The sequence below is a fragment of the Ornithodoros turicata genome, chromosome 4 (genome assembly GCF_037126465.1).
Source record: "Ornithodoros turicata isolate Travis chromosome 4, ASM3712646v1, whole genome shotgun sequence".
In the NCBI taxonomy this organism is placed as follows: domain Eukaryota; kingdom Metazoa; phylum Arthropoda; class Arachnida; order Ixodida; family Argasidae; genus Ornithodoros; species Ornithodoros turicata.
This window is the reverse complement of record NC_088204.1, coordinates 77,170,285-77,182,480: the sequence shown is the minus strand read 5'-3', so window position 1 is coordinate 77,182,480 and position 12,196 is coordinate 77,170,285. Positions and strand designations below refer to the sequence as shown.

The window sequence follows — 12,196 nt, the reverse complement described above, 5'->3', positions numbered from 1 at the left end:
CCGTGTACTTGCTTTATACGGACGCTCAATGTATACCACATTTTACATTGGCATCGCTGGAATAGACCCCTGCGTACAATGAAAAAATAGACCACATCGCAGGCGCTTAACGACGCGGAACTTTATTTTACCGTGAGTATACCGTGTCTAAATAAGAAACTTAAGGATGTCCTATGAAGGGCACTATGCAGCACTGCCAGTGACCGACAACGCATTCAATCGATCCGTTTCTTCCGGAAAGTCATCACGCTTCGTCGTCTGCTTGGCCGGAAAGCCAACAGGTTTCGATTTCCAGAGCGTCGCACGCACGAGTGCGCATGCGTCAATATTTATGACGTTGATGATGCTGCCACGTGTTACACGTCGATGCTCCGTTAAGAGCCGGTCAAGGAAACATGTCGCGGTGCCAACCTGATCATGTCGTTGTCGTTCTATGTACGTTCGCTGCTGTGTGTCACGCTGAAGAAAGGTAAGCAGCATGTCATGACGTCATTGATTGGACGTAATTAATTGATAACGGTTGATCTCTAGCTTCAGGTGCACGGATGACCAATTGTGGAGCTTGTTTGTTTCCGCGAATTACAGCAGGTCCGACCCGCCGACAGTCGATGGTAAGGGGCGAACTATTTCTTGTTGCGTTACGTTGGATCCCATGGGTAAAGTCGATAGTCTCTGTTGCTAGCGTGCACGACGGCATGGTAACTGGGTTTAATAGGTCAGCGGATAGATTCACTATGGTACAAAGAAGTTAGATTAATTGCTGGATGAACTGTTTGCTTAGTACGCAAGTCATGCAGACATTCATTCGTGTCAACAGTAAAGCCATCGGCATCGCTGTCAAGGCGAGAGGCACTAAGTATGGTGTATCTAGTATCTAGCTCACCATACACTAAGGAAGCGGTGGGACGGTGACAACAGCCTACCCAGAGCAAAAATTAAACCTTGACGCTTTCAACCCGAGCAGCACAATGTACTGAAAGTCGAGCGCAATGGGGGTGGACGGGTAGGTGGATGACCTTGAACAGACCCGTGAAAGCAAAGAACATTGATAAGACACATACCGTCCACCCCCATTGCACTCGACTTTCAGTACATTGTGCTGCTTGGGAAGTTCGAAAGTTTTAACAAAGATCTCTCTTGCCTCGACGACGTGTGTAGTGATGGTGATGTGATAAAGAAAAAAATAGGAATGGGGACCTGTCTGCTGCTCTGTTCTTTTGGTTGTTCTCATGATTGCCTGAAGATAGCACCCAAGAAAATGTCCAGACAGGACTATTGGTGCTGAGGTTGACCCCCCCACCCCACCACGCGGTCTGCCACACATCTTTCCTCTGCTGGTTGTCATGGTTGCCATGACAACGAGCGGTCTCTAGTGTGTGATGTATGGCAATATGGCTGCAGCTATGCGGCGTCTGTGGCATCCATCCGCATTTAATGCACATTTAACACCGCTCTATAGTATGTGTAGCAGTAGAACGACTGTAATTTACGCGCATAATGTAACAGCTAGCCCAGCCCCACGCGTAATTTCCGTTACTTCAGTAAAGAGGGTCTGAGTGGACATTGTGTAATCCACAAGTTGTGCGAAACCTCATTTAACCTCTTGTATATTCTTGACCCCATGATATAAAATGTCCGAGGATAGCTAATAAAATTCTGTGCTGACACAGAAACACGGAGCTGTGAGTTCTAATACCTATTTCAAGGGACTATCGCATCCGTCGCGGTCGATTTCGAAACTACAGTGCCATTTTACTACTCGAGCATCACCGACGATGACGCCGTAAATCCGATGCGAATCAGTGGAGTTGTTTCTATGCAATTTGATATAATACACGGAAAGAGCAGACGACGAATGTTGAGGGCATTCCGGAATTCCCTCTCCGTAAACGTCGCTTGGACAAGGCCAATCAGTGAGCGCCCTTTCACGCGGACAGGGCCAATCAGGGAGCGGAAGGGAGACCTTGGCGTTTAGCGTCGGACCGCCGGGCGGGAGTGATGGTGTCTGCGGTCGCGGAGAGGCATCAGAACCCTGTTTCTTGTTAGCGTTGTACGTGCTTGTACAGCCAGGAGCGTAACACCGCGTGTTCCACGGAACATGGTCATGTCAGCACTCACACTGCTAAGCGAAGGTCGGCGTATTTACCGTGGTCTTTTCACTTAATATGGTGCGGCGCGAACGTGAAGTAGATGACCTCGGAGACAATGGACCTTTTCCATGTACGTGTCGCCCCTGGTGTCAAAATGCAAAACCTCATATTTTAACCCCAAATGAACGAGTGGCACTTTTCGGACTGGCACGTCGCGTGGGAAAGTAGCGAGAGAAGATTGAAAAGCGAAGGCCCAAAAGAGTGAAAGCGTATAGACCTCTCCCTGTTTGTAAACAAATGACGTCATAGTGTTCGGCAGCGCCACCAATTTGGTAGAGTTGAACTACGCTCGAAGCTAGGGGAGAACAAGGTCGCGCCCGAAAGCCGCGGTCTTGAGGGGATTACGATGGTCCCTGAAAGGGACGACACCTTCGGTCCTACTTTTCTTTCCATAGGAGGCAGAGCCCAGCCCTCCCCTTCCGATTAGTTTCGGTTTCAATCTGTCTACCAACGTCATAATGACGTTTCTCGGGTAGAGGTCTATTGTACTGATTACGAGTACAAAGCGTCGTCAAGTGTCGACCTCGAACGTCTGCGACACCTTGACGTTGATCACCTACCCCGAAACGTGGCAGCCGTGGCTGAGCATGGCGCAAATGCTTACTCGGAAAAGGTCCATTCACCTACGCTTGCGCTCTCATTCGTGAGCCCGGCTTACGTCATTCTGGCGTAGCTGCAGAGTGAGTGCGAATCTTTAAAAGTCGTTTATTTAATAAGTACGCTGTTTTCGGAAAAGAAACTTGGCCAAGCGGACTGTGAAACCATGCCCAACATTACAGTATTGGTCTCATACTCACCTTTCCGGGTGCGATAGTCCCTTTAAAGGAGCCCAGAAAGCCATCCAAAAGATTTTCTGTTTCTGCCGAATTACGAAGGCATGTAACTTGACGTGAGAACTAACACAAAAAAAAATTATCTGTACGCAGTATTTTTCTTGGAATAAAACGCCCCCGAACATCGACGCGCGCGTTCTCGCTCGACTCGCTCTGCAGGCCGAAACGAGGAGGAGGAGGAGGATTGTGATGTCGTCAGGGTTACAAAAGAGACCGCGCTCCAATCGGGCGCTCAAATTGGCTCTTCGCACTTTCTTTTTCTTTTTCATTTCTACTCCCAGTTCTCTGTCTCTGTAGCAGACGACGCTTCTCGAAACAAGCACAAGCAAACCAGTTAGCGGGTTGTAGCGCGATGACGTCAAATCGACTCTGGTGGCTAATTGCGGGCATTGCCACCGTTGCGTGCGGTCGCGATTTTCAAAATCGAATTCCGCGATATGTATGCATCTGTCGAGTGAATCACTTCTCATGGTGCGTTTTAGCAGTCAGGTTAACGGCTTGGTTTGATAAAATGGCCGTGACTGAAGCGCTTTCTGTGCTCCTTGTGTGCTCCTGTAAGCGCAAGAAGACCACAGTCACTCACCTGCATAGCACAAAGGATACTGCTTCACCTTGTAGTACCTTGTTACAAGTATGTAGAGATGTTGGTGTACATCAGTTCGGTTCATCTTAGTTTACGTCATGGTGCCCAGCCCATGAACAACCACATGGTCTTAATAATGTTGCACAAAATTAACGTACAAAAGTGAGGAACACGGAATGTTGAACCTAAGCGTTAATAAGCACGAGAAAAACTGTACTATAGAAACATTGACGCACGAAAAACACATTGAATAGACCTCTCCCTGTTTGTAAACAACTGACGTCATAGTGTTCGACAGCGCCACCAATTTGGTAGAGTTGAACTACGCTCGAAGCTAGGGGAGAACAAGGTCGCCCCCGAAGGCCACGGTCTTGAGGGGATTACGATGGTCCCTGAAAGCGACGCGACCCAGCCCTCCCCTTCCGATTTGTTTCGGTTTCAGTTTGTCTACCAACGTCACGATGACGTTTCTCGGGTAGAGGTCTATTAACTCACGAGCTGCTTACCCTAATGGCAAGGCGATCGAAGTAATCAATGGAAAGACAATGCTGCATACACGGTTACATTTCAAGAGGGTGCAAATCGATAGCTTTTTTTGCCGTTTACGAGAAGCACCATGATGGCGCATAGAACGCACATGGATGTACGAAAAATTTCTGCCGCATCTGTTTATTCGTTCCGTTATTTGTCCTTTTTTGTTCTTTTTTGTGTGCACGTAAACGAAAATAACGTTTCTATCGCATCGATAGGCTTACCAGTCATGGTGAACGTCTCCATGAAGATAATGGACGTCGATGATATCAACGAAGAACGAATGGTAAGAACGTCTTGTTGTCATCCTGCTTTTTTTTCCTTTTTTTTTTTTTTTGTAGGCAGCTGGTTCGCTGTGGTTCCTGATTACATCATCGACACCGATGACGTGACCTTGTACCTACCAAAAGAAGTTAGGATAAGATCGGCACGTTTTCATTACAAGGAAACATCACATTATAACAAGATGCTGCATATAAACGACTTGTTGAATGCTATTCTGAGCCGTTTCAAAGCTCTTGTCGTGATGGTACTTCGTGATGATGTGACGACGGGGGAATATATCTGACCGGGAATCAGAGATGCAGGGGTTCGAACCCCGCACTATAGCAAACTGTGGAACAGCGTTTTTACTGAACAAGCATATATGTATACTGCTGCCCACACACAGCCTCACAGTAGTGAATGTCTTACGCCTTTGTAACTGCCTTGAATTTAGCTTTTTCGATTTTTTTTGTTTTTTGTTTTCTCGGAGTAGCAGAACTTGTCAGGTGACAAGTTCAACCTCTCCGTATTATTTTTAGTCCGTCCAACTCGGACACGAGCGCTTATCTATACAATGTATGCGTGCCGTTTTCGCCGCTTCCGGTATGGTGCCAAAACGACATCCGGTTTCACAGCAAACACGCTCTGCGCCAATCACTGTGCCGATTGATACAGTTATCGCTTCTGGTTTGAGGAGACATTGGGTCGTATACGCCTTTTTGTGGCCATTCAAATTGTCACAAAAAAGCGTACGCCTCCCGTTTTCAACACAACAGGAAAGCGAAAGATATAATTCTGCATGTCAGCTGGTTCCGAGCGTCCTTAGTAGCAGAAGGACCGGAAGTTTTCGTGGCACCGGAAGTTGCGGCTGGGGCTTGTTTATGTTTACCCGAGAACATCACGAATATAAACGCACGTTGGTTTCGCAGGACTTCCGACTGCACACATACATCGAAGAAAGTTGGCGCGATCCGCGTCTTAGGACTTCCATCGTGCGAGACTGGAAGTACCCGGTCCTTCCCGAAAGCGTGGCTGCGCTAATCTGGAAACCAGACGTCGTATTCTCCAACACGAAGAAGAGTTCCGTGTTCATGCAGTCAGTGCAAAGCATCGCTATCAAGATCGATAAGAACGGCAGCATACGTCGCTTCACGAGGTAACGATTAGATGACATTGAGTGAGACGTCACGACTACACATTTTACTAGATATCTCTTCCAGGTACGATGTGTGATGACATTTCATAATTATCCGCTGGATGTTCAGCATTGCCACTTCAAGGTCTCCTTGCGTAAGTTGGTTGGTCCTGGACGGACGAGGCAGTCAGTTGTTCTATCACTACGTCCACGTCTAAACGGCTCTGATAGCATAAGGGCGTCGCCCGACGTGTCGGAAGTAGAGGCGTATTTCCGCCGCCCCGTCAGAGCGCACGATTTTCATGTTCCCACCACGACCTACGAGATTGTAGTGACCACGTCATAATCTGCAACCCCTATGAGGAGCCCGTCAGCACGATCCGCTAGGGGCGCTACTCATCGGTCTGCCTCTGGTCTGCGAGATCTACATCATGATTGGACAATGGAAATTTGAATTTTGAACGCGCAGAAACGGACGTACGACTGCCGTAGCAGACGACAGCAACAGCTCCTATGAAAACGCGTAGACTGATGATGATAATCAACTTTAGAAAGAAACATCGCTCGTGGGACATCCATCGCTTGTACAAAAATGCTAGGGTAAGCTAAAGTACTGTAGAAATTGAGGAAGGAATAACCGGGCCGATGAATAGCGCCACCGCTAGCCTCAAAATGCGGCGCTGGGAAGGGGTCCGTATGACACGGTCGCTATAATCTAGTATGTCGTGGTTCCCACCACAGTGGCATTCCATCGTCCAAAGCAGACAACAAATCAGGAGGCGTGGCCATTCTGTGTCGACACCTTATTGGTCGGCAGTATATCGTTCTTGGCAGCTCTCGCCGACGTCGTGGAAGAAGCTCGGCATGGCCCTATTTTTTTTTTTTTTTGGCTCGACGTTTTTCCTTTTCCAACGCCGGAAATTCGCGTCCATTTCCGCCGCACGCTCACAATGTCACGTCGGGCGTCGCCAAGTGAGAATTGGCCCTTAGTATCGGGACCGGTGTCTTTAACGTCGCTCAGCAGATGCAACGCGATTTTCAGTGGCGAGCCCTAACTGGCTGACTGACCTCCAATGGGAAGGTGGTATTCAAAATGGCAAGAGCAGCGGGATTCGTTTCGTCGAGCGAATCGAGCCGTTGCAGTTCAAAATCAAGGAGCCCAAAGCGCATCGCTACAGCGAAGTCTTCCTAGGAGGTAACACACTTCAGACCCGTCTCCATGCAATGTATATATTCCTGATTTTATATTCCCATACTTTATATATTCTCACACGACATGTTTTGTCAAAAGATGAAAATATTCCGTGCATATTAAAATCTGAAAGGCATAGTACTCAAGTGGATTCTCTTTTATCTTTTTTCTTCTTCTTCTTTGTATGTAAGAAAACTACACCTACTTATTGGCCAACTTCACCTTCGTGCGGCGCCTGACAGCGTCCATCGTCAACACGTACATACCAAGTGGCCTCATAGTTGTCTTGTCTTGGCTATCTTTCTGGATAGACATCACGGCTGTTCAAGGCCGGATCAGCCTCGGAGTCACTGCCATATTAACGCTCACCACTCAGGTACATTTCTTCACTCTGCATACAGAGGTCTTGTAGTCCACTTAAATGCCATACTAGGAAGCATTATAAGGCTGATCCACACTGCTGCGTTCACGGTTGCACTTGACGTCCGCTGACAGCGAATCGTTGCAAAGGAACATGCTTCCCAATGGAACGAAGGTACACATAAGACGCCGTACGCAGCCGTTAACGCAGTAATGTGAATCAGCCTGTACTAGAGAGTGCCATAGTCTACAGCAGACGCCTCCCCAAATAACTTTTCGAGCAGTACATTCGCGAATGGTCAGGGCTCGTGACGTCACGGACCTTGTGAGTGCGAGAGTGGAGAGTGGAAGAAGCATCGGTTGTTTTGCTATTTCCTATCCGTTGGGTCGCGCACGCGCAAATTTCATTGCTTTAGAACTGAGCACGTAATGAAAGATGCCGTTACTTTGACAGAAATTCAAAAGAAACTAGATTCATATGTTGCGTCGTTCGTCGACGACTGCGGACTGGGACTTCTTTTTCGCTAGTGCTCAACGAACGAGGAGCGTTGAGAACAGTAGCAATTGCCTGAAAAGCGCTATCGAAGCTACTGAGGACAGCCCTGAGAAATTTCCTCAACGTTCGTATACAAGAGGGCTTTGGTGGGGTGATAAGAGGATCGCTAGCACGATGTAAGGGTAGCATATCAGGCTAGAAACTGGAGGACTTGTGTACGGCCGCCACTGCTGATGCCGTTTCATCAACTGCACTTCTTTAATCCAAATGTTCACCCGTGGGCGTTCTGAGGTATTGGTTCTTCCGTGTTTCACTGGCCACGAGTCCTACAACGTTGCCTTCTTTGGCTTCTGCAACGTAATACACTGGGTTTTGTCCTGCGCTTTACTTATAGGTCGTACAATCCCGTAGCAATCTGCCTCCTGTAGACTACGTAAAGGCCGTGGACATTTGGCTCTTTGCCTGTTTGATGTCTGTCTTCGCATCTCTGCTGGAGTACGCCGTCGCATACCAGTACATCAAGGCTAAAGGACTGGTGAGTATGTTACAGGGTGTATCATCAGTGTTGTCTCCAGGATTGCGACGTACAAGTAATTATGATCGATTAAATCGATTACATCGCGAGTCGTTAGTTCTCGTAACAATAACTGCTTCTTCAGAATGGTTTTCCGAGCTCCTTTACTGTAGACAATGCCTTTATGCTGAGTCGTGTTTGTTTTCAACATGACCGTTTAAACTTCAACGTTATCCAGATATTTCGTGCTAATGTAGATTCATTTCCGCTTCGCTATGTCCTGTAGCTGCCGCAGTAAGTCCAATGTATTGTTATTGCGTGTAATTGAAATTTTAGCTCAAATAGAGTCCACATGGTTTAATTTTCGTCCGTCACATGTACCCATAGCAAGCACAATTTTTAGACTCCGACCAGCTGACTCGGACCTTCAGGCGGTATTATCTGCATGTTACATAAACAAGCGTGACGCTCATAACAGCCTCAGTTATATACTGTTACAGGTACGTGTCTGCACCAACTGTGATCACACTTAGCATTTCATAAGCCTAACAAACTCCGACTTGGCATGCCCCAAACAATTATCAGTCGACCCGATCGACACTCGGAGTCCATAGGCCCGCCCGCTATTAGCCTCGTAGAAAATACGGTAACGCCCACCAGGGCCGTCAGGGTAACCAATAAATGAAATGAAATACGTATAATGCGAGGAAACGGCCCTGGAAAATTGGCAGATTTGGAAGCGATTTTTGTCGCTCCCCAACAAATTCCCATAAATGCGACAGAGAACAAACGTCATTAAGCGATGAGGCTTTGCTTATATAGGTGGCGTTGATACAGTATACAGTTGGTACAGTATAGAATCGTGCATTCGCACGAACGAGATTCTCACGGAAGATTCTAGTGGAAGAAAAGGCAAAAAAAAAACTGCTCACGGAGTCTAAGTTCCGCCCCGTGTTATGTTGAGCACTCACGCGATGCTCGAATATCGGGAGTGGCGTATTGCACACTTAGCAGACGACACTTAGCAGACGACACCGTCAGCCTTTTTTCTTTTTCTCTCTGTCGTCTGCTACGGAATACCTTGTGGCTGGAACGGTGTGCAGTGCATGTGAAGATAGGACGTTAAGCGCGCGCGCTCACGTGACAGCAGAAAGTTATGACGTTGTGTGCATTTTCAGCTGGAGTACTCTGGGGCACGACCTACTAGATTATAACGACCACGTCACGATCAGAAAACCCTATGAGGAGCCTGTCCGCACGATCCGCCAGGGGCGCTACTGATCGGCACAACACGATTGGACGATGGAAATTTGAATTCTGAACGCGCAGAAGCGTGTGTACGACTACCGTAGCAGACGACAGCGATAGCCCCTATGGCCCCTATGAAAACGCGTAGAATGATGATAATAATCAACCTCAGAATGAAACATCTGTGGAACGTCCACCGCTTGTACAGAAATACTAAGGTAAGCTGAAGTACAAAGTATTGTAGAAGTTGAGGAAGCAATAACTGGGACGATCAGAAGCGCCACCGCTACCTTCCAAAAATGCGGCGCATAGAAGGGGTGCGCCTGACATGGTGGTTATAATCTAGTAGGTCGTGCTCTGGGGTATGTCGCGCGTGTCCATACACAGTATCCTGCACAGAACGCTGACGTCATTTCCGTTCATACCAGGGCCGAACGGACAGCATAGATGAAGACCAAATGTCCGACGGAGTGATGCTCGGAGGCGAAGACGCGATCATGCAGCGACTGCAGCCTCAGAAACCCGTGGCCACAGACGTGCATGACCACGACGAGGAAGAAGATGAGGCGATGAATTTGTGGTTGGCCCTCGTCAGCAAACTGAGAACTCTGGAACAGACCAGTTCGAACATTTTCGACAGCGTTTCTCGCGTTCTGTTCCCATCCTTGTTTATTTTGTTCATGATGATTTATTGGATTTATTATACGAGAATATGATATCCATAGCGTATAGTGTTTAGGCGGCCAAATAAATAGAGTATTTTAGGAATAGAGCTAAGCTCCCTTTGCTACTGCTCGTGGTATAGCTGTGGTGTCGTTATGGCTTGGTCGCTTGATACGGCGGCGTGATGACGTCCTTGCTGGCGTCACCGGAAACTGTGCCAACTGTAACTGCAGCGCACCTGATGAAGACAGAATAATCATCCAGACAGCATAACCTGTGCCTGGAGCCCGTGTCATTGCTTGGTCTCGGATGGTAACCTACCCGGCATGATCCCAGCTAATTCCACGCTATAGGTGTTGGGTCTAGGCATCACTCAAAGTGATAGCAATGGTTATACGAAGATTTTGACCTACAGCATTGAATCTCATCCCTTTCCCTTGGGTTTATACGCAGTCCTTTGCTGGTTACGTTGGAGGTCAGTGAGTACCAGATCCCACACGCCACTGTGCGTATACAGTGAACCCTCGTTATTATGACCATGGTCGTTCCCGAAAAATTTGGTCATAATTCGGAATGGTCATATTAACGGGGGGTCATATTGCAGAGGTTTCACTACATTGTTTCCCAAGAGCATGGTCGTAAAGCGCGTATGTCAGATTATCGGGGGTCATATTAACGAGAGTTCACTGTACAATGTACAGTATAAACCATGGCCCTTTGCTTGCACGGCTTTGCTTTGCTCACGTGGTCCTTTGAAGCTGCAAAGGAGCAAGCCATTGGCCAATGGCCGCACAATGGCGTCTTGGTTCTGGAGCTCGCGAGGGTATGCAGAAAAGACGTCGGCTTATTCGACGAATAAAGTACCTCCTGTGTGCGCAAAATCTCCTGGGGTCACTGCTATATACGGTCCACTGTTGCTGCGCTGACACCATGCGTCAAAGCGTTTTGCCTTGATTCAATATGGATGCTGTCATCTCATCATATCATTGACCCCTCCAACCCCCTGGTGCTCTGTGCAACATTTAGCGGTACAAAGTGAGTCGGAGTATAGCCTGCTCCGCGCCTGTGGATCCACGATCTCCTCCTATTCGACGAATTCCAGCTCGCTCTTTCTAGAGCACTCAGTCAGTGTCCTCTCTCTCATCGGTTGCCGAACAATTTGAGGGCAACGATAACGCGAATAAACAGCACCACAGTACCAGCATCTGGGCGATATTGCTTCTGCCGAGGAGGAACCCATGGACGATCCAGACGGCTCGTCAAAGAGACCAATGCAAGCATAATGTCTATAAGCACGGTAACCTAATCAGTAGTGAGCTTTACGAAGAAAGCAGTCGATGCCGTTTAATGGCAACCAATCGACTTTTCTGAATTCAACAAAGGAGCGAACGTTAACATTTATATTTCAATTCTTTATTTAGCACACCTTCAGGGCGTTGAAGCATTAAAGAGAGTTGGACGATAAAGTGAGGGGTGTTTTGTACGCACGTGCGATTACCCTGTATCGTACAGTTTTTAATTTCATTATTTCGTGTTAGCGCCGCGAAGCAACTGTGTCCATGAGCGGCGTACAGACGTGGACAAATGGAGAGAGGACAGCAGGAAGGAGTGGTAGAAGGGAAGATGTGTTTATTAAAGAAGAAAAGGAAAGGTTAGTCAAACAAAGAGCCGGCTTGCTATTAAGAAAAAGAAAGACAGTGGGGGGGGGGGGGGGCGCACCCAGCAAAGCCGGTGGTTTCGAACCCACAACCTGTATCATGTATAGTAATCTTCTATAGGAATATTCCATAGCAGTCGAACGCATATAATATATAGTATTAATAAAGTATAGTAGTATTAATAAATTCAATTTAAATTTAACAGTGCACACGTAATCACTGAAAACGATGAAAACAGGGGAAAAAAAAGACGTAAAAGAAAAAAAATTAATGAAAAGAAGGCTAAGAATAATATTCAATATAGGCAGCATACATAGTAGTTTGAGGCATACAACAATGAGTAGCAAACAATAGTGATCAATAGTAATCATGAAATAAGTCGAATTAAGTAAATAAATATGGATTTGTCATTGGAATCGATGCACGATATAGAAAACTGGAAGAAATTAGAGAAATGGTTCGCCACTCGTGCGAGAAGAACTGATAACGAACAATCTCCTCGCAGTAAGCGGGAATGCAAGGCGGAAATACTGCCAATGCATTACTCGACCATCGGCAACACAAGTAGC

At 47.2% G+C, this 12,196-nt stretch overlaps 1 protein-coding gene across 1 annotated transcript; it reads left to right on the top strand.

The window, feature by feature from the left end:
• The first annotated feature begins 537 nt into the window (after window positions 1-537).
• LOC135391967 (glycine receptor subunit alphaZ1-like) lies at window positions 538-10,068 on the top strand. The gene is made up of 8 exons (XM_064622555.1): window positions 538-611; window positions 4,316-4,383; window positions 5,291-5,517; window positions 5,569-5,651; window positions 6,539-6,691; window positions 6,880-7,064; window positions 7,939-8,079; window positions 9,735-10,068. Exons 2-8 carry the CDS (start codon window positions 4,327-4,329, stop codon window positions 10,020-10,022), a joined length of 1,134 nt encoding a protein of 377 aa, XP_064478625.1. The 5' UTR covers window positions 538-611; window positions 4,316-4,326; the 3' UTR covers window positions 10,023-10,068.
• Window positions 10,069-12,196: the final 2,128 nt, after the last annotated feature.

Excerpts from the sequence above, each read along its gene's own strand:
- LOC135391967 (XM_064622555.1), top strand. The coding sequence starts at position 4,327 with ATGGTGAACGTCTCCATGAAGATAATGGACGTCGATGATATCAACGAA. Across the intron at positions 4,384-5,290 it reads ATATCAACGAAGAACGAATG|GACTTCCGACTGCACACATA; the intron begins GTAAGAACGTCT and ends TTGGTTTCGCAG. Across the intron at positions 8,080-9,734 it reads ACATCAAGGCTAAAGGACTG|GGCCGAACGGACAGCATAGA; the intron begins GTGAGTATGTTA and ends CGTTCATACCAG.